At 35.4% G+C, this 22,805-nt stretch overlaps 1 protein-coding gene across 4 annotated transcripts in view; it reads right to left on the minus strand.

Moving 5' to 3' along the window:
* Positions 1 to 498: 498 nt before the first annotated feature.
* The window catches only part of plx (PTB_TBC1D1_like and TBC domain-containing protein plx), a 337,895-nt gene continuing 315,588 nt past the window's right edge, over positions 499 to 22,805 (minus strand). For all 4 annotated transcript variants that reach the window (XM_071585845.1, XM_071585848.1, XM_071585846.1 and 1 more), the window contains 13 exons: positions 22,630 to 22,773; positions 22,122 to 22,371; positions 20,930 to 21,098; positions 16,438 to 16,775; positions 16,167 to 16,318; positions 13,655 to 13,807; positions 13,327 to 13,488; positions 12,459 to 12,623; positions 12,124 to 12,275; positions 6,942 to 7,194; positions 5,223 to 5,392; positions 3,520 to 3,666; positions 499 to 2,287 (listed from right to left, as the gene is read on the minus strand). In XM_071585845.1, the coding sequence (XP_071441946.1) occupies positions 1,502 to 2,287; positions 3,520 to 3,666; positions 5,223 to 5,392; positions 6,942 to 7,194; positions 12,124 to 12,275; positions 12,459 to 12,623; positions 13,327 to 13,488; positions 13,655 to 13,807; positions 16,167 to 16,318; positions 16,438 to 16,775; positions 20,930 to 21,098; positions 22,122 to 22,371; positions 22,630 to 22,773 (3,041 nt within the window). In that variant the 3' untranslated portion in view covers positions 499 to 1,501. The remainder of the gene's footprint in view (positions 2,288 to 3,519; positions 3,667 to 5,222; positions 5,393 to 6,941; positions 7,195 to 12,123; positions 12,276 to 12,458; positions 12,624 to 13,326; positions 13,489 to 13,654; positions 13,808 to 16,166; positions 16,319 to 16,437; positions 16,776 to 20,929; positions 21,099 to 22,121; positions 22,372 to 22,629; positions 22,774 to 22,805) is intronic.

Raw genomic sequence — 22,805 nt, forward strand, 5'->3', positions numbered from 1 at the left:
ACGGGATGAAGGGGGGAAGAAAGTACTCAGAGATGAAGAGGGACCTGATATAGAGTAGGATGATGGATTTTGTGTTTTGTTAGGAGTAATAAAATATTTGTTTGGTAGTTGTGTCCATCGAAAAACCTACCTTAACCGGTAGATTACCTTAAAAAAAAAAAAAAAAATATATATATATATATATATATATATATATATATATATATATATATATATATATATATATATATATATATATATATATATATATATATATATATATATATAGATATATGTATGTGTGTGTGCGTGTGTGTGTGTACATGCGTATTATCAGTGTTTCAATCCTAAGGTGGGCTTACTGCAGCCCTCCATTTTTCCCTAAGAAATTTCAGAATATTTCTATGACATTTTAAGGATGGTAACATGAGCATCAATTTTCAAAAGTAAATTATAATGGCCAGGAACATACTAAGAGCCGAATTTGGGTAAAGGAGAATCAAAATGGTAAGTACTAAATTAATTTATAAAGGACAAATTTTACTCTATGTCAAGTCAAATACAAATCCTTTCACAAAACTTCATCCATGCCATTCACTGCACCAATAAGTCACCATGAAATAAAATAAACTCCATATTTTTATAAAAATTGGTTGCAAATGAAAAATATTTTCTAAATTCAATTAAAATTTCAAAGTTCTTAACTCCAGAACAAATTTATTTTTAAAAAGCTGGTTAAAACTTTGATCATTTCAACTGCTCACTAAGGGAAGTTACCCTTGAAAATAATGCATATGCAATTTTCTTCTATAAAATTGGATTCTCTATCTATGACTTATATACAGCTTTAATGAGGATTTTGCTCACTGGATTTACAGGTGCACCATTTCATTTTGTTAAGAACATATGTACAAATAACAACAAATATTTACAATTAAATTCCTTCTGAATGAAAATCATAAACAGAATGTACAACAAAATTAATAGTTTCATTGATCAAACAAATGATAGACCTACTTTCACACCCATATCACTGTTTAACATGCATAAAAGTATCATGTTATATGCACAATAATCAATTTCCAGGTGGATAACAGTGAAAATCATCTTCTTAGCACATATATTTAGATAAACTACAAAACATTTCTGTATCAAAACTATAATTACTGCCTCAAATTGATAGGTGACATTATCAAACATGCCACTCATAAAAGTACAATTTGCATTTTTACAGCTGAAAATACGGCTCTCCCTGCTCAATAGTAGATTAAAACAACGATTTATCTGTTCCTTGTCCCCATTTCGGTGGATTAAAATGTAATATGCAGCCTCATGGTGAGACTTTGTGTGTACACTGATGGTATCAGAGAGGATAAAAATAAGCAAAATAAAACTGGGACGGAAAAATGAATACTATTACATTGTGGCACAGACCACATAACAAATTAAACAGCTGCCTCAGTTAAGTACCTTACTAACACAGCTAATAATCACTTGGGCACAGGAATCCAGGAAATCACTGCTACCTACCAGATGTTGTAATTAGCCCACTTTCACTTACTGGACCACGAGGAACTGTCGCTATACTACTGGAAATAGGCCTCTCATCTCCAACTATCATAAGTCCATCCTCACTGGAATTATGTATCGATTTGGCACCACCATTACCATTCCCTCCACCACGTGCCGGTTTAAGGCTCCTCAAGGATGAAGTTCCAAATGTGAAATTGACATCACCTGCCACAAAATCTAATGGGTGCATTTGCTGACCAGTTGAGGATGGTTGTGATGGCATTTTGCTAACCTCTCCCTCAGATGAAGTTTCACATTGCAAAGGACTGACTCGATTTGATGATAAAACTAGTGGAGATATGTCTTGAAAGGGCATAATATTCAGGGGCGTTGTGCCATTCCGCCCCCTAACACTGTATAAATCTGAGGTGCTAAGGGATGTCTTCAGAACACCTGGTGAGGAAGCACTAAAGATAGCTGTGGAAGCAGGCAGGCCTTGCTTGAATTGTGACTCCATTCCTGGTGGTACACCATTACTGTTGTGATTAGATATTCCACTTTTGGAGAAGGTTGCCACGTACCTCCAGATGTCAGCTGGCATTTCTGATATCTGAGGGAGATTGTTCACCAGTTGTTTGGATGACCTGGATGTTGACTTCTCATGTATTGAGGCCACATATCGAGCCATTGTCCCAAGAGTGTTCTCCAAGGACCGAACCTGGGACTCAAGGCAGGTGATAGCAGCCTTTTGACTAGAATTCAACAACTCAACGCGCTCAATAGTTGCCTGCGCCTCCTGGAGTAATAAATAGGATACAAATATTCAATAAATTGTATATATATCAGCTCTAATTACAATAATAACAAAAGGGCATTTGTACAAACATTATTATCATGACTTATGTGGAGTTGACCATGACTATTTCAAAGCAACATAAATTATAAGTATCGTTTAATAGGAGTGCAGTTAATAGTTTAGTATAGTCGTTTGATTTTCAAAAGCTCTATAAATTTCATTTGTGAAAGAAAATATAAACACATGAAAACTAATGGAAGAGTTTATCACTCTATGAGTATGGACATATACACATAGAACACAATCTTTAATGCCTGCATATAAGAAAAAAGGGCATAAAAAGTGTAAACTGACAAATACAGGAACTCAAGAATGCACCAAAAATCACTCTTTTACTGAATTATAGTAGAATCACTCAAAAAAACAATAAAATTCAACATAATGGGATTCCACCACTTTTCAATGGAAAGTATATCCAAACCTACGTTTCTGTGATGCTCAACTTATAACTAACAATTGGTTGGCAATACACAGCTGACTGGCTGTTTTTGCTCACCAATGTTTACACTGACCTAATGGGTATTTTAATATAGGATAGCAAGTTTCCAATAGAAATGGGCCCGAAATACTTAAGTCAGTTTTCCATCATTTGTCATTGTCTTCACTGATATGTTGAAGGATTAGGTGGAAGAAGGAACTATATTAGTCTCAATCTTGCCCCAATAAAGATGTTCAAATAATAAATTATTTCTCCAGAGATAACCAACTGTGTAAACAAAATGAATGCAGCTACTAGCTGTTGTACACATAATGATAATAATGTTAATTGGTTCCTCACTGGAAAAGACATGTTTGGGTCATGTATGGAACATGTCAGTCACATTAAATGCAATTATTGCAGACACACTATACATTGCAATTAGAGTTTGGATACAAATGTAAAGTCACAAATAAAAGTACAGTAAACAGGAGCAGTAACAGCGTAAATGAGAAGAACATTATTAATCAACAGAGAGAGACATGAGTTCATCCACTGTATAGCATTGATGTTTGCTGCATGGTTAAACTATTATAAATTATACTTCCATATTGTCATCATAGATTTTCACTCAGAATGATAATCCATGATGCATGAAAAAACTCTTAATGTGCACTGACCAAATCAGAGCCACAACAGTAACTCCAGCAGAGTGAACTTCTGGAGCTTGAATTTGCCTGACAATATAACTTACTTTAAGCTGATCTGCAAGTTCCTGATTCTGCTGCCTCAAGTTACGGCAAGTGTCTGGTTCCGTTATTGATGAAGCCATTTCCTCTTGAAGTACATGGTATTCCACTTCATACTCATGGAGAAGTCGTGACACATCTGTCGTAAACACCTATACAATAAACAAATACATGGAAATTTTAAAAAAACAGCAACTATTCATACTCTTTGAATAATAAACTGAGGTAAGAGACCAACATGGTGAAAGAAGAGTGGTGTAAGGCAGTGTGAGAATATGGAAAGTTCTATATAGGAAGGATGACATCGGTGCACTGTACAGGAAGGTGAAATCACTGTCAGTATATAATTAGGAAAATCTGTGAAAATGACCAAAGATAAGGCAGGTTGACAATTAATTGAACCAGGGAACATTCCAGAGGACTGAAAAGAATATTTAGAGGAACTATCTGGGAAAGACATCTAGCGAAAAAGGTTAAACATAGAGAATATGCCATAGTGGGAATTAAGATAAAATAAGGCTGTGAGGGTGGAATACATTCTGATGGAACTACTTCAAGGCTTGGGAAAAAATTTGGAGAAAGAGTTTTTGTGGAATAATTCATAGTACTCATGAAGGAGGAATTTGGCCATAATATTTCATAAGGCATACAGGTGTGAGTGGTAGATTTAGTGTCAGGAAGGGGATTAAAACAGAGGTGTCCATTATTACCCAAGGTTTTCAATATACATGCGAAGGAAGGGTTAAAAAGGCATGGGGAAGACCAAAGGTAGGAATGAAAGTTGGTGGAGGATTTGTAAAATTAGTTACATTAGCAGGTGATCAGTCATTCAGTTGGCCAATCAGCCAAACATTCCTGAGTAGGTTGGAAAGCCAATGCGATAGATATGGGGTGAGAATAAATGTAAACAAAACAAAGGTAATGCAGTTTTTGAGAAAAATGGATGGCTAAGTGAAATATAAAAATAGCAAGGCAAAAACTGGAGAAGGTGGAACAAGTCACCTATGTTGGCAGTGTTTTGGACCAAGATGGTTCAAGTATTAGAGACATAAGATGAAGAATTACATAAGGCAAAGAAGCTTTCACAAGGAGGGAATTGATGGCAAGGACTGGAGTAAGGATATTACGGAAGAAGGCTTTCGAGAGGTGGGAGTGGAAAAGGTTAAATGGACAGAAAGAAAAAAAGAGGAAGATGGAGGGAGGAGAGGAAATTGCTCAGAGAAATCCAAAGGAGGCAAGAAAGATGGACATCAAGAATTTTGATTGACAAGGATGTTGAAGACTGTGATAAAAGGGAGAATGTTAGGCAAGCAAGGAAGTATGCAGAATTGAAGTGGGGCTCATTGTAGTGCAGGATGTCAGGCTGAGTTTTGTTAGGAGGGGCAAGGAAATATATCATTGTACTGTTGTATAGTCTGTAACCAGCCAAAACCTACCTTAACCAGTATAAACTCAATAATAATAATGATTTTGGTTCTAAAGCACATTTAACCTGAAATAAACACTTCATAACACAATTCCCTGGAAACACTCAGAAAAGATGGACCATGTCTATCATTAAAAATTAACACAGCATCATCAAATAGTAACATGTGACATCAATTAGCTAAGTAGTAAAACTGCCATTGTTTTAGTAAAAAAATTGATGTCATTGAATTGCAAGGTATCAGCTATTGGGAGCTATCAGATATTTTAGTCGCATACTCACTTGTTTTACAACCCGATCCAGCATAGCCTTGTCCATATTTGGAACTGTTGTTTTGAGGCATTCCATTGTTTCTTCAAAGTTTGAACATGCAAGGAGCTCGATTCTTCTTTCACCCAGCAAAGCCATGGCAAAACGAAAAATAATATCTGGCCCCTCAAGAAACAATAAATCTAGAGAGAAGAGAAAAAATGAAAATTAGGAAAATTAAGATGAAAGATTCATCAAGAAATAAATACTTAACATTTTGTACTAATTTTATATAGACTTCTAGAAATTTTGTGCTTTCCATATAAATGATGTTACAAACTGTTTACTTTAGTGCTGTAAGGAATCAAACTCCGAAATACTTCCATGAATCATTAAAATTTGATGTTAATCAGAATTATCAACAACTCTTTTATAGGTAAGGCTATAAGCCACTTCATTCCAAGTTCAATACTACATAAATACATATAGTTTAAACATCAGATTGAGGGGTCCCTTTTCCTTTGCTGTGCTCCTTACTGATTTTCTGGAAGATCTGAAAACCAGAAAATCACTCTTGTGATTGTCAAGGGGAATCAACTGGATTTAAACCCACAACAACTTCAGCATCAAATGCACTACCATCAAGGCTCATATTTCCAGGTGTAAATGCAATGCACAAATTACTTTGCATGGGCAAGGGTTTCTGGATTCTGATAAACTGCTTGATGAATTGCCCAAAGGTCTTTTTTTGGACATGAATTTTGCAGTCCCTGGATGATGTGTTCCCCTGGACTGACAATTTTGTAATACACTGGGTTGCCACAATATTTGTTTGGATGCAAAAATATTTCAGGGTAGACCTTTTTTGGAGGTTACCCTAAACATTTGAAATACTAATACACACTCATACTAGACTAATATATTTACTGAATCTTAGCATGTGCTCTTTTTAGAAAATAAAAAAATCTATTTCATATAAGGACAAATTTGTAATTTCTCTTTACAAATTTCCTTGATTAATAAAATAGTTTTGAGCCATTATAAACCCTAGCCGAGAGCACTCATCAGTTCACTTAAAATATTCTCTACATTTTAACCTTTCCTCATGAAGAAGCAATCATTAATCTCTGCATTTGTTTAAAATGTTTTCTTGTGGTACTATCTTAAAGACAGGTCTAGAGGATCTGGTCCTTTAAGATTGACAATTTGCCTTTCTTATTTATTTATTTTGTATTAGTCCGAAAACAGCACTTCAACCTCTACATTGGACTTTGAACATTGACATAACAATTTGACAATTACATACACCCAAGCCCTAGGTGGAGAAAAAACCACCTAGGTGGGAATCGAAACCTTGACCTCTGGGTTGGCAGACGAGGACGTTACCCTGCCACCACCGGGGTCGGCAAAAATTAACGGCATAGTGACTGCAATGTTTTTTGGATGATTTCCATCATATTATTATCAATCGCTAATGGCTGACATATTTCAGGGCATAGCTAAAGACACCCACCAAATCATGCATCTAATTTTTGAATAAAAATCAACAACATTTTCGAAGTAATTACAGCATTCAAACTTTTTTTCAATGGTTAAAAATGAAAACCCAGAGAACTCATTACATACTTTTTTTAACTTTGGACTGAGGACTCAAAATGTTGATTACTTTCATTTTGCTGCTCATTGTAAATTAAAACAGGGAAATGATAATTATCATGATTAAAAATGAATTATTAACCAAAATGAACTTACCATAGACCCGCGTGACAAAGCCAAGTGGGAATTGGGAGGCAAATATTGTAAGGATCCATGGAGCAGCATATAATGTAGGAGCAACTTCATTTTGGTCAAAATGCTCATAGAGATCAGGGTAAGTGTCATGAAGTAAGCGAGACAATTGATAAAGTTGAACTTGAAGTGCAGCCATGTCAGGCAAATACTGACGTCGTAGACCCCTTCTGAACAGAAGATGCCGTAACAGTATGAAGGCACTTTCTTCAGACATCTGAAAAGTATATTATCATGCATTATTTCACAAACATTCAGTGATGCTGTAAATTTCAATGAAAAGAAAATAAATTATTCAAAATGTGGAAAATACTACATTAAATGGTGGTTCAAATTTTCCAAAATCTCTACTGATTTCTGGGTTATCGGTTTCCTTTCTTTTATCCTGCTTTCAATACATACACACTCATAAATGATGCTGCTTCCAATTATATACAACAATTTTCTCTTAAGTTTTACCCAAGTAAAGAAGCACAGAGTCAAAACATTTGAGAGAAAATGTAATCGAAACATCAAACTAATGTATTGAAATGTAATGAAATAATTGACTTTGTAATTCCACACACTTTATTTAAAAACACACGACCCAGGTTTCGACGTTGAACGTCATCATCAGGTGGTCCTCATAGAAGCACGCTGGCTATATATACCTTCTGATCATAGGAGGGGGGGGTTGGTCAGAGAGGGAGGTCGGAGGGGTAAAAAAGGTTACAATGTAGCTGGGAAGAAAAGAGAATTACATTTTTGATTTAGAAGAGTGGTAGGTCTAGGAGTGGGGAGTGGGAGGGATACAAAATTTCGTTGGCAAGATCATCTTTCCAACGGACACATTTCAAAATTTCTAACTGCTCCAAAGCATCGAGCCTTTGACCTTTTTCTTCAAAATGAATAATTTTTGTCACAAAGTCACTTTTGTGATCACTTTCGATGAGGTGTTTTGCAAAGAGGGATGTTATGTTCTTATTTTTTACACATGTTTGGTGTTCTTTAATCCTTTCTTTAAATTTCCGTCCTGTTTGTCCAATATACTTTGTGCTACAATCCGAGCACTTTAACTCATACACTCCACTCCTCTCGTTTTCGGGGACTTTGTCTTTAGTGTGAGAGATCAGGTTCTTAAAGCATGAACGACTGTAAAAGGCACATTTAATTTTTTCTTTAGGTAAACTTTTAATTACTTTTTGAGAAATAGTCCCAAGATATAGTATTCTCCGCCATTTGGCAGTGGGATCTTTTACATGTTCGGGGTTGTAAATGTGGCTTAAGGCTATTTTTGTAAGTTTATTCCGGTAAAGTTTATTTATTAGATCTTCTGAATACCCATTGTTTACTGCTAACGTTTTAATTACATTAAGTTCCTTATTTACATTGAATTTTGACATAGGGATAGCGGTCAAACGGTGGATCATTGCATGAAATGCCGAAAGCTTTTGGGTGAAGCAATGCCTTGAAGAGGAATTAATTAATTGGTCTGTATACATTTCTTTCCTAAAAATGGAATACTGTAACCCATCTTTGTCTTTAGAAATGGATAGGTCGAGGAAATTCAGGGAACCTTTTTCCTCTTTTTCACACGTGAATTGTACATTAGAATTGATAGAATTTAGATGTGCTAGAAACTGATCTAGTTGCCTATCAGAACCTGTCCACACACAGAAGACATCGTCTACATATCTTAACCAACAAAATACATTATTAATGAGAGGGTAGGCTGAGGAGAACAAAACTTTTTCAAAATTGTCCATATACATATCGGCCAGGAGTGGGGACAAGGGCGAGCCCATGGCTAAACCATTGGGTTGTTGGAAATAGGTACCATTAAAAATGAAATAATTTTGGGAAACACACGTCTTAAGTAATGCACAAAGTTCACTTATAACTGGAACTGGGATGGATTTCCGGATGAGGATGTCTTCGGCAAGGTTCACCGCTTCCATGGGTGGCACGTTGGTGAAAAGGTTGCGTACATCAAAGGAAACAAGCATGCACTTTTTCGGGATGACCTTTTTCATAAGTTTGTTCACAAGGTCCAAGGAATTCACTACACCATATTCCGTGGAAAATTTGGAAACCTCCCTGAAGAGTACATTAAGCCTTTTCGCTAGTATGTGGTTGGGAGCTGACATATTTGATACTACAGGCCTGATCGGAATCCCATTTTTATGAACTTTAGGTAGCCCGAAAAACCGTGGTGCTGAGGGATTCATTTGCACTAGTTTCAACATTTCACAACTTTTGAATAACGTGTTACAAGATTTAATCACTTTCTTAATTTCTTGTTGAAACTTGGGGGTTGGGTCTGAACGAAGTACTTCAATGTTATTGTCCCTGATGAAGTCTTCGCATTTCGTGATGTAGGTATTTCGTTCTAATACAACCACTGCGCTGCCTTTGTCTGCTTTCTGGATGATCAAATTTTTCTCTGTCACTGAATGTTTAATGGACTTTAAGGCCTCGTACTCGGTAGAATACTTCATCTTTTTTACTCCAAGTTTTGAGAATTCTCAAAAGTTTCAAGAATTCTCAGTGGTTGTATTAGAACGAAATACCTACATCACGAAATGCGAAGACTTCATCAGGGACAATAACATTGAAGTACTTCGTTCAGACCCAACCCCCAAGTTTCAACAAGAAATTAAGAAAGTGATTAAATCTTGTAACACGTTATTCAAAAGTTGTGAAATGTTGAAACTAGTGCAAATGAATCCCTCAGCACCACGGTTTTTCGGGCTACCTAAAGTTCATAAAAATGGGATTCCGATCAGGCCTGTAGTATCAAATATGTCAGCTCCCAACCACATACTAGCGAAAAGGCTTAATGTACTCTTCAGGGAGGTTTCCAAATTTTCCACGGAATATGGTGTAGTGAATTCCTTGGACCTTGTGAACAAACTTATGAAAAAGGTCATCCCGAAAAAGTGCATGCTTGTTTCCTTTGATGTACGCAACCTTTTCACCAACGTGCCACCCATGGAAGCGGTGAACCTTGCCGAAGACATCCTCATCCGGAAATCCATCCCAGTTCCAGTTATAAGTGAACTTTGTGCATTACTTAAGACGTGTGTTTCCCAAAATTATTTCATTTTTAATGGTACCTATTTCCAACAACCCAATGGTTTAGCCATGGGCTCGCCCTTGTCCCCACTCCTGGCCGATATGTATATGGACAATTTTGAAAAAGTTTTGTTCTCCTCAGCCTACCCTCTCATTAATAATGTATTTTGTTGGTTAAGATATGTAGACGATGTCTTCTGTGTGTGGACAGGTTCTGATAGGCAACTAGATCAGTTTCTAGCACATCTAAATTCTATCAATTCTAATGTACAATTCACGTGTGAAAAAGAGGAAAAAGGTTCCCTGAATTTCCTCGACCTATCCATTTCTAAAGACAAAGATGGGTTACAGTATTCCATTTTTAGGAAAGAAATGTATACAGACCAATTAATTAATTCCTCTTCAAGGCATTGCTTCACCCAAAAGCTTTCGGCATTTCATGCAATGATCCACCGTTTGACCGCTATCCCTATGTCAAAATTCAATGTAAATAAGGAACTTAATGTAATTAAAACGTTAGCAGTAAACAATGGGTATTCAGAAGATCTAATAAATAAACTTTACCGGAATAAACTTACAAAAATAGCCTTAAGCCACATTTACAACCCCGAACATGTAAAAGATCCCACTGCCAAATGGCGGAGAATACTATATCTTGGGACTATTTCTCAAAAAGTAATTAAAAGTTTACCTAAAGAAAAAATTAAATGTGCCTTTTACAGTCGTTCATGCTTTAAGAACCTGATCTCTCACACTAAAGACAAAGTCCCCGAAAACGAGAGGAGTGGAGTGTATGAGTTAAAGTGCTCGGATTGTAGCACAAAGTATATTGGACAAACAGGACGGAAATTTAAAGAAAGGATTAAAGAACACCAAACATGTGTAAAAAATAAGAACATAACATCCCTCTTTGCAAAACACCTCATCGAAAGTGATCACAAAAGTGACTTTGTGACAAAAATTATTCATTTTGAAGAAAAAGGTCAAAGGCTCGATGCTTTGGAGCAGTTAGAAATTTTGAAATGTGTCCGTTGGAAAGATGATCTTGCCAACGAAATTTTGTATCCCTCCCACTCCCCACTCCTAGACCTACCACTCTTCTAAATCAAAAATGTAATTCTCTTTTCTTCCCAGCTACATTGTAACCTTTTTTACCCCTCCGACCTCCCTCTCTGACCAACCCCCCCCTCCTATGATCAGAAGGTATATATAGCCAGCGTGCTTCTATGAGGACCACCTGATGATGACGTTCAACGTCGAAACCTGGGTCGTGTGTTTTTAAATAAAGTGTGTGGAATTACAAAGTCAATTATTTCATTACATTTCAATATGTTATGCAAATTCCACAAAGTTACGCCTGAGACAACAAATCAAACTAATGATTAATCAAAAAAATAGCAAAACTAAATAAAAGTGAATTGCTATATCTCAAGTATATTAACCTATATTTCATGAAACTGAGTTGAACTCTAAGAAATGATTACAAAATATTTTCCATGTGTGATTAAAAATATCCATAAAAAGAATCCACTATTATACTTTATGTTGTGCAACAAGAGTAATCCATATTGAAGGGGAGTTCAATAAAATGTCAATGAATAACTTTGCTGTTATAATGCTATAGATTTAGATGCTCAATTATGTTAGAGATATTTTTTTGGCCTATGACATTTGGAAGATTTAAAAAAAATGGTGAACTGACCAGCATCTGATGATGTCATGAATCTTTCACTCACTCAAGAGGTCAAAGTTGCATTAATGAAATGACTTACATGTCACAGTCTACATGACATCTCTGATAACATGTTATGTAGTTAAGGATGAATTACTCCTGGTTCATTATTTACCAACTTCCAAATGACATCAAGCTCCATTAATCATATGAATTTTGCGATCACCATGTCAGTAAAACAGTCGATACACTCATTTGTTTTAACAAACAATTACATTTAATGAAAACCCATTCTAAAAATAAAAACCAATTCAGTACGGTGAGATGTTACCTTCATCCCGTAATTGATATCAGATTCTGAATCAGCTACCAACTGTATGATACAAGTTTTAGCACATACAGCAAAACGGAACAACTCACATGAAGAAGGAGAACACCAGCAACAAAGCTTAGACCTTGGCAATAGCCTACTTCAGGATCAAGTAGTGAGTACGCCTTCAAAAGATTAAATAGCTCAAGTTGTCCTGGCCCCAATGGTGATGAAAAGTATGGATGACTGGGGAATGTACGTCCTATATGGAGAAAAGTTTCAATGGATCAAAATACATATAAAATTTATGTCATAAGACATGAATGGCAGCTTAAAAGATATAAATATGAAGTAAAGAATTCTATACCATAAGATGTGCATGATATCATTTATAAAAATAACTACAACATATCCTCAGAAAACTGAAAATATAGTATTAACATACCAAGGTCAACCAGAATGCCATGCTGATGTGATGTGAGTTGCTTAAGAAGTCCTCGATACGATACATTATAGTTAGGAAATTTTTTTATGTCCACTGGTGCTGTGCGCAAACAAAATTGCTCTGCTAGAAACTGCCACACTTCACCTCTCTTTGACCGCGGAACACCTATTTTAAGCATGCAGATATTAGCAAAGAGAGCATGGTAATTTATTAATGCATTACTTAAAAAATTAGCATATCCCTTTAAATTTGAAAACACTTCCAGCACAAACGAACTAAAAATAAAATGCAATCCTTCCAATGGGATGGGTTTGACCAAAACAAAACAGACAATACATTCGTGGAAAAATAAAATTACCGCATAATTTTCATTTAATTTTACATTTACAATAATTGCATTCCATGGATGTCATATTTAGAGTGATTAGTTAAAGTATAAACAGTTGACAAAATTTTCACAAAATGACTAACTATACATTAAAAATTATTGGTAGATGCCGGGCTTTGACCATAAATTTGGATTACAATAAATCCTTGTAATTAAATAATGGTACAATGAGGAATCTCATTCATGATAGTAAAATGGAAAGAATTTTCCCAATGACATCCAGTTGATGGATATATTTTATATTGAAGGAGGAAAAAGAAAAATTATTCATATTCAAATGTTGAGTATGATCATAATTTTAATTAGGTACTTTTCTTTATATCCTCTCTTTTTTCTCTGCTCATATATTTTGCCACGTATTTTGTAATTCAATTGATAAATATCTAAATATGATATAAATTACAAGAAATTACACTCAAAAAGTTACTATAAAACAGAATTGAACATGGTTCCCATTACCATCCATAAAAATCTACCTACCTTGTTTTAGAGCTTGAAGAAGCATGTGCGAATCACATTTGGTTGAAATTCGACTTTCCTTGCTTACAAGCAAATCCCACACTTCATTTACTTGTTTCAAGCATGGACTTATTTCATCATAGTCTAATTTTATCCTCTTTACCGTAGCTTCCTCTTGACGGGCTATGGATAAGATAATATGTGAATTACACACAGTGAAATTTTTAATCATCACAAATTATTATTATTATTTTAAAATTGGAAGGAGTTCAAATTGCAGTTTTTATAAGAAGTACTAATTTCTATTGATGTCAACAATTATTATATACCTATTAAATAAACTGCTAACCTGTCAATCTAGCATTTTCCTTGTCCATTCGTATCAGAAGGATTTGCTGCATTATTGCTTTCCTCCAAAGGGCTCTTAGTTCTGAGCTCTCCTTTTTTGATTGAGGAGCACTACCCCGTCTTATCGGGCTTATATTAATCCCATGCCCATTTCCTAAAATTGATAAATAAAATATCCATTAGCAACAATACCCTATGACATTCTTGTCACAATCCAGTGTTCATAACATGATGTAAAATACCATGAAATAACATGTACAACAATATATGTATAGTGTGCTAGCAGCCAAGAGGGTTCCTGAAAAATTCCTTGAATGGTAGATTAGGAATTTTAGGATTAAAATACAGCAATTGGAACTATTGCCTTCTTAGTGTATAGCAAACAGAACATATCTTAATGTACAGCAAGCCATTATTAGATTTATTTTTAGTTAAACTAAAATCAAACAAAGAAAAATCCACAATACCAGACTATTAGGGGACACAGGAAAGAATGAGGGAAGAAGGGAATAAAAGAATCAGCTCAAAATAAAATTAATGAAAAATACAAAATGTAACAATTATAATGAATATTTCATCATCCCTTACTAACATTTGAGATCCAGTAAAATAAACACACACTAGGGGGGATTTTTTCCCTCAGAAATGATCCACGATTCTTAGTTAATGTTCAGTGAAATTAAAATAAAAATGGATTATAACAAGGTAATCACTTCTTCAACTGTGTTTGTGAACCACATGACACCCAAGAATACTTATCACTCAAATAAACACGGTAGTAAGAAATCAGTTGAAGATACTAAGTTTTCTGAAATTACATAAAATGAGGTTTACTAAATGGTCTGGCTGCCATTGTCAACATGCTTACCATTTGTTAGTATATGCTGTGTAAGGGAATAAACAGGATATTTAAGAGGCTACACAGGTATGTAGCCATCTGTAGTCAGTTTATCTTGAGAAACCATATTCTTTAAAGATTGAGTCTGATAATAAAAAAACACAATCTGAAACTTTTACTTAATGACCGAAACTTTACAATAAATACTGAAAACTTTTTTAGGAAACTCTAGAGAGTTAAATTTTTACAGCCTAAGTGATTGCTCTTGAAATTCACCAAATAATATCAGCCTCAAGTAATTTGATCTAATGAAATTTAAGCATGTTCTGCTTCAAATATTTATTAAATCAATAGTGTATAAGATGCTTAGAGGATTTTGGCTTTCATTTTTTTTTAAAGCTATGTTTTCAGCGATAGAATACTAGAAATATTTTCTCGATTCCTATAGAAAAAATGTGTCAGTGAAGTCAGAAACGGTGATCTTCTATCAAATTAAAATACTTATTAAATCCTATTTTGTACTTCACAATTGAATTAATTTTTTGTACAGTATGATCTGATAAGTGCATGCAGCTCTATGAAAACTTTCATTTCAAGTATGGCTGTGTTACTGGCCACCTTAGGCGGGCAACTATTTCTCCCCAATTCCAGGTGTTTTCTTGTCAAAGTGAGCTCTAACCTGATGCCCTATGGAACAGAGAAGAAACTATGGACAGCCTAATCTGACTAACATTGCCACATCTGAATTGGAAGATGTTACTTCAAGATGCAATGGCAGCCTACACCGGTAATAATTCCAAATTTTACTGATAATACTAGCTTTTCAAACATAGCAATGCCTTTAGATATAATTAAAAATCTGTTATTAGGATTAGAGATGATCTAATTTTGAAAGAACTGCCCTTGACCAAAGACAAAAGAACACATTTTCTGAGCATGCCTCAGTAGAGATTGTTACTTTAGATTTCTAACAACTGCTTGAAAATTGTTTTTTTCTTAATTAGTTCTTTTGACTTTCAATATTATAAAAACCAGAGGGGCGATGCTGCTGTAGACCCCTTGGTGCCTATCATTAAGAGTGCTAATGCCAATGCCGTATTTCTATCCATCCTTCCTCTATTCCCAGAACATCCTACCCCCTCTTGAATAACCAATCTTCCCTAACAGTCCAAATGACCTTAGCTGTCCCTTGCCTCCCCAAATAACTAATATTAACACCTTAAATGCTCAAAGATTACTGCTGTATATGCTGTTTATTATGGATCAGAGTTACATAAAAATCAATTCAACTTAACTTTGCTTAATTTAATTCAACTATACAATATAATATAAATATCATTTTTAATGTAATTTAGCTTAATGGTAAACTAAGGAATGAATCAATTTTTTGCAACTCAATGACCACCTGTTTATTCCACTTTTAGGGTTCAAAATTTAAAAAAATCCATAGTAATGGGTTTGCATGGTAAGTTAGTAGTATTTGTTGTCTCTGGCTTATGGAATTTGCATAATATATTGAAATGAAATCATTGACTTTGTCATTCCACACACTTCATTTAAAAAAAACAATATTTTTATTTACCAGAGTTTTTTTTTTAAATAAAGTGTATGGACTTACAGAGTCAATACTTTCATTTCATTTCAATAAGTGTAGTAATATTGTATATGAACCTACCATTCAAAGCCAATGATTTTCCTGGGGTCACTACTCGGTTGAAAATGGCTTGCCTCCATGAACCCTGTTGCTTGTTCCTAGTGTTGGGAGATTTTTCTTGATTTGGTGAAGTGCTGATGATATTCTTTGGCTGATTTCCTACTTTGAAGAATCTGTCATAACAGAAAATCCCTTATTATCAAATAAGAACCAAAATGGCAGAGCGAAATTTCTCATTTGTATTTTTAAATTTACAACCAGCTCAGATAGCCTACAGTTATGTACAACTTACATGTTCATCATTGGGCTTTTCTGTGTTGTCTGGCCTTGTTGCTGCTGAGGACTCAGGGGAATAGCGATGGGTATACTGTTGGAATTCTGTCTGGCCAAGACCTCACGTTTCATCGTTTCACCACCAGATGACCCTACAGTTGATGATCGTGGTCTGAAAACATCAGGGGTACCAGGACTTGGCAAGTTTGGTATCTCTTTCTTGTCTGATGCAGAGACAACTGGGCTTGGAGATTGTAATTCCCTTGTAGGAGTATTAGTGGGGGATTCTTTCTGGCTTTCAGAATCATGACGGTTGCCTGATGACCCAGCTGGTGTTGTTACCGGAGCGATGTTTTCCTGTGACACAAAATAGTAATGAATCTCTTTTCCAGGATAAAAGTTAAACGAAATACTCAGGACACTATTAAAATTCTCTAATAAATGAAAAAGAAACACTTTGTTCCAATCCACCACTTTATTACAGGTACTTGTAATAAAGTGGTGGATTGGAACAAAGTGTTTCTTTTTCATTTATTAAAATGAACTTCCACAAAGTTGAGGCTGAAACTATTGAACTAAAATTCTCTAAGTTCAAAATCAGTTTCATTGGCACATGAATTTGAAATTTACTTAGTTATAAATAAAGGCTATATTCATAGTATAAACTTGGCCTTTAATTAATGTCAACACATAACTTTAGTGATATTAGTGCACATTAATGAGCAATAAGTTTTTTTTAAATGGTAAACAAAAATTAAAATTCGTTTTTGCACCCCAAATGACTGATCTTTCAGGATTGTTTAGCCTATTTATTTGCTATCCGCATGCGATGGGTAGTCATGAAGCCCTTGGGATCTTGATAAGCCTCTCTTGACTTGTCAACTGGTTTACCAGGGATCAAACAACCAGAGATAGCAAAACACCCATACCTGAGGTGGGAATTGAATCAGTGATATTTACATTGGCAAGTGAGTTTGTTACCTACAGAACTAACCTGGACAAAAATGCTGAAAGCATATTAAGGAAATGAAGAAGTAACAAATGAGAAATTGATGATTTAATAACATACATGCACAAGATTTGAAAAATTAACGAGCTTTGTTTCCATTATATATTTCAGTTGAATTTGTATCAACCAATTTTTGCATTTCAATTAACTTCTCTTTGAGATTAATCAATAGTAGCAGATTTTGTAAGCCACAACAAGGAACTATATTCATCTACAACAGAATTTAAATAAAAACACTGGGCCTCAGTTCCTTCCATTCCTCTTCCTATTCCATTATTAATGAAAGTAAATAGTCATGTAAAGCGTTCATTTAGATTTAAAAATTCAACAAAACAACATTGTTATCCTATGTAGGAATCACAATCTCAAATAGTAAAATTAGGGGTTATATTTTCAAATGAGGCGAGCATTTTAGCAGGAGTTCCACAAGGCAGTGTTCTAGGGCCATTACTCTTCCTAATTTATGTAAACGATCTACCAAACAATTTACATTCCCAAATAAGACTCTTTGCTGATGACTGCATTATATACAGTTGGATAGAGCATGTAAATGACCGCGTAATACTACAAAATGACGTCGATCGCCTTGGTGACTGGGTTACAAATAATAATAATATGGGCATTAATATAAGTAAGAGTAAGCATATACATTTTTCAAATAAAAAGATTGCAGAAAAGGAAATTTACACCCTCTTTGGAAAAAGAATCCCATGTACCAGTCAATGCAAATATTTAGGCATATACTTAATTAGGGATCTTGGGTGGGGGGTCCAAGTAGATAATTTGACACGGAAGGTATTAAAGTATTGCATTGGGTAATGAGAAGTTTAAAAGGAAGTAGTGTAGCCACAAAAGAAAAAGCATATAAGGTACTGGTAATCCCTATCCTAGAATACTCCTCCATAGATTGGGATCCATATGAGGTGGAACATATTAAAAAGATAGAAAAAGTTCAAAGAAAGGCAGCAAGATATGTACTCGGAAGGTACAAAAGAACAGATATTGTCACAGAAATGTTAGATATACTGAAATGGGAGAGTTTAAAAACTAGAAGAAAAAGGAGGTTAGGCGCGATGAATAGAATTGTTAAAAAGGATGAAGCATGGGAAGATTTATGGCAAGGGATAGAAAAGCCTAACTTTATGGGAAAAAACGACCATAGTTTCAAAACAAAAACAAGAACGCAAAAAACAAATAAGAAAAAATACATTCTATTGTTTCAGGCTTCACTTCGTGGAAGTAATTGATATCCATTATTGAAATAGAAAGAAAGACTCGTACTTTTCCACAGATTTTATTATACGGCACGACGCGTTTCACCGACTTGCGGCATCATCAGGTACAAATTTGCAAAACAGACAGAGCAAGCATATATACCCTCAGGACAGAGTGGGGGCGGGGAGGGTTGGAAGGATTTGAGGGGGGTGGGGGCTCGCAGGTGCGTTGATGGATTGTTTTGACCATTTCCAGGCTAATTTCTCGGAGAGGAGTGGGGAGGGGTATGGGAATAATTGCTCATTACAAAGTGTCGTGTTGGGGTTCACCATGTGCCTTCTAATCTCTAATTGCTCCAGAGCATCCATTTTTAATCCTTTTGGGAGTGATCTAAAGATTTTAAGTGGTGCTCGATCCCGTTTCTGGGAGATCTTTCATATAGGATTTCCAACTGCCTACCCACCTCACTCAAAGCAGCCTTCTACTCACCCATAACCCTCTCCAAACTTCTAGCCAATGGAAAAGACACCCAGGATAGCCTTCTCAAATCAGGCATTTATAAACTGAAATGCGAGGATTGCAACAGCGTTTATGTCGGTCAGACCGGCAGGAATATCAAGTTACGAGTCAAGGAACACGCTAGGTGTCACAAAAATCAGAATAACAACTCTCTCTTCGCCAAGCATTTACTAGAATTCAACCACAGCAGTGACTTTGTCCCAGAGATATTACACACACTCCCAAAAGGATTAAAAATGGACGCTCTCGAGCAATTAGAGATTAGAAGGCACATGGTGAACCCCAACACGACACTTTGTAATGAGCAATTATTCCCATACCCCTCCCCACTCCTCTCCGAGAAATTAGCCTGGAAATGGTCAAAACAATCCATCAACGCACCTGCGAGCCCCCACCCCCCTCAAATCCTCCCCGCCCCCACTCTGTCCTGAGGGTATATATGCTTGCTCTGTCTGTTTTGCAAATTTGTACCTGATGATGCCGCAAGTCGGTGAAACGCGTCGTGCCGTATAATAAAATCTGTGGAAAAGTACGAGTCTTTCTTTCTATTTCAATAATGGAAGAAAAAATACTCTTTTTAAATAGAACTATTATTGATTGAAACCAGCTGCCTGGAGGTTTGTTTGAGCCCTCTCCATCAAATTTTAGAAGTTTTAAGTATAAATGTAACGCAGCCACTGGGTAATAAACTCCATTGTAGTTATTAAAATATTGTTTGTATGTGATGTGGACAGCATTTTGTACGTGATGTGGAAGTTTGTTTGCTTGTGATGTGGAAGTGTCATTGTATGTAAGAATATTTTTTCTATTATCTGTTTTTATAGTGCATGTATGTACGTAATTTTCGTTGTAAGAGTTATCTTTGATCAAACTTGACTATTACCACCAGGAAAATCGCCTAATTGCAACGAAAAAAGAAAATAAATAAATAAATAAAAATATGAAACACTTTTCTGAAGAGTAGCCATTTCCCCCGTAAAAAAATTAGAAAACATACTTCACTCATGAAGAAAAGAATCAGAGTTCAAAAGTAATGTAATTTTGCACTTAGTTTCACATCAAAATCAACATAAATACCCTGTGATCCACCAAAAAGGGTGGCAGGGGGTGCAAGCACAAGCACCCAGGTGGGAAGGGTAAAGGATACGGGAGGATATGGGAGAGGAAGGGAAAAGGGAAAAATAGTCAGTAAAAAACTATCAAATAACATGCAACTTTGTGTACATGCTGCAGGAAGACTTAATTCAAAACAAGAGTTAATTCACTTAATAAATTAGTTATTTACTATGTGAAAAAAGGGAATAAAAATGAATTACAGCCATATGACAGACCTCCACCATAACAAGACAGGTCATGCAGAATAAAAAACCAAGATGGGAAAATTACACTATTTCATGGACATGCAACTAAAGGTCTCTGCCCCTAAAGTCACAGAGCCAACATGACTTTAAATATGTACATACAAGTACTAGGTGAGCTAAGATAAGAAATACTGAAAAATTTATTTGTGAGACCAAGGCACAAGCTTAAGACTTTTTATTTATTTACTTTCTTCAGCAAGGGGGGCGCCTAACTCAATGGCCGAACACTCCTCGTGGAAAACATTTCAGGAAGAGTCCTGATTTTACCAATTAATTTCTTTTGATACATTTTTCATCTTGCCCAATACTGTATAAGATTTTGTTTTTCCAGCATCATAAAAATTCTAGACAGTAACATTTTTTGATTGAAAAAAGATGCTTTCCGAAACACTTCTAAGAATAATTACCTTGCACAAGGAGGCACTGATGGGCAAACTCAACTCTTTTGACATTGGATGGACAAAGTCATCTTTAGATCCTCTCCTTTTCAGAAGATGGTCAAACGAACTGGTCAAAGATCTCTTAGCCTTCATGAAAATAGTGCTGCCACCCAAATAATGATTGAGGAATTCATGCCTTGAAAAAAAGAGTCATTGAAATGATTAAAAGGTCAAAATTAAAAAACTAAACAGCAATAGTAATATTTAATTATTCCATGAACAAATAGCCTTGGCTAAAGGAGCTATACTATCTTCTTTTCCAGCTAGCCATGTCCCATTTAGTATAAGGAATGTGCTCCAAAATTCAGGGATTGCATGGGAGTCAGGAATACATTCCATGTACCACAACAATCATCAGTTTATTAATATTCCTTCTTAAAAGTTCAGAGGGAATGTATTATTGCAGTGAGAGTAAAGCTTTGGCACAAATGAGTGCCTGTGTAAGAGGCATATCATCATCTCACTTTCAATAAATCTATGAAATACAAAGTATTCCATCTTTTTTCTAGAGAAAAGTGAGTTTTTCCATGGTAGTCATGGCAGATGCAATCAAACTTATAATTTTATTAGTTCATAATGATGGTATGAATATTGCTAAAGTTGGAAACATAAATTTATATGCAATGCACACTCTGATGCTGTCAATTTTCAAAACACTCAAATCGCTTTCAGTTTAGGCTAGAGATCCCTCCCATATTTTGAAGGATCTGTTTCATTAACAGTACACATCTTCCTTTTTTAAGCATTTTTACTCAACTTCACACACTTAAAAATGTGTCCCAAAAAATTAGGACTAGATAATATGCTGTGCAATATTATTTTAGGCGATGCAGAAACTTTCCGTTCAATGACTCCTTTTGCATCTGATGCAAATGTAGATATAAGAAAAATAAAAATCAGCAACAGCAAGTGCCTACACTTACTTTAAATACTGCAGATATAAAGTGATACCTTAAGGGTGTTATACCCAGATTCGAGTAACCAAATTAAGTAACCATATAATTTGTGGAAAAAATTAAGTTTTAGCTCAAGGATTAGCATTTTGCAAAACAGCAAAATTCCACCAAATGAGGTATGACTACAGTATTTCTTCTTGAGAGTTCAAATTACATGCATTAAAAAGATTATAAAAATAAAGATAAACAATGCAATGTCAAACCTATTCTCTGCAGTGTCATGGACGTGACGTGGCTGCTTTGCTTCACAGTGTGCCCTGAGGAGCATCATGAGGAATTCGTTCTGTTCCCTCAGCCCACTACTATTGTTAGACCCTTCTCGGCTTGGGGAACTTCCACTCCCACTAACAGTCTCTGCTCCACGAAATTTAATTAACACACTTTCTTGTTCATCTTCAGGCAGCATCTCTAGCCTTCTAAATATAGTTGCCTGAGTCCTCCTGTCATTGAGGCCTTGAAAAAGAAGAATGGGAAACCGATATAGAAATGTAAAAAAATGATGAATGCATAAAAAAATACAGCCCAAAAGAGAATGATTTTAGACAAAACTACAACAACATATTTTTTTTAGTAATTAGAATATTGAATGCAGATTTTAAGGGATACATACAATGGATGATCTGCATCATTTTTTAAAAATTCAGATAAAAAGTCATGATACAAAATTACAGAGCATTATAACTATTGTGGAAAGAACAAAGAGAATAGTACCTTCAATTTCTGAGCAAAGCTTATGGTACCAAACCATGGGACAGTGCTCACAGGAGATTACAGGGGGTGGCTGCTGAATCGCTTGACTCTTCTGCTTATCTTTACGGTGACTGTCATTCGTAGCAGAGAAGGCCTGAGTGATGGCTGAAAAAATGAATAAAGATTGCAGAATATTA

This window comes from Hetaerina americana, unplaced genomic scaffold (genome assembly GCF_022747635.1).
Source record: "Hetaerina americana unplaced genomic scaffold, ioHetAmer1.1.p SCAF_2, whole genome shotgun sequence".
In the NCBI taxonomy this organism is placed as follows: Eukaryota; Metazoa; Arthropoda; class Insecta; order Odonata; family Calopterygidae; genus Hetaerina; species Hetaerina americana.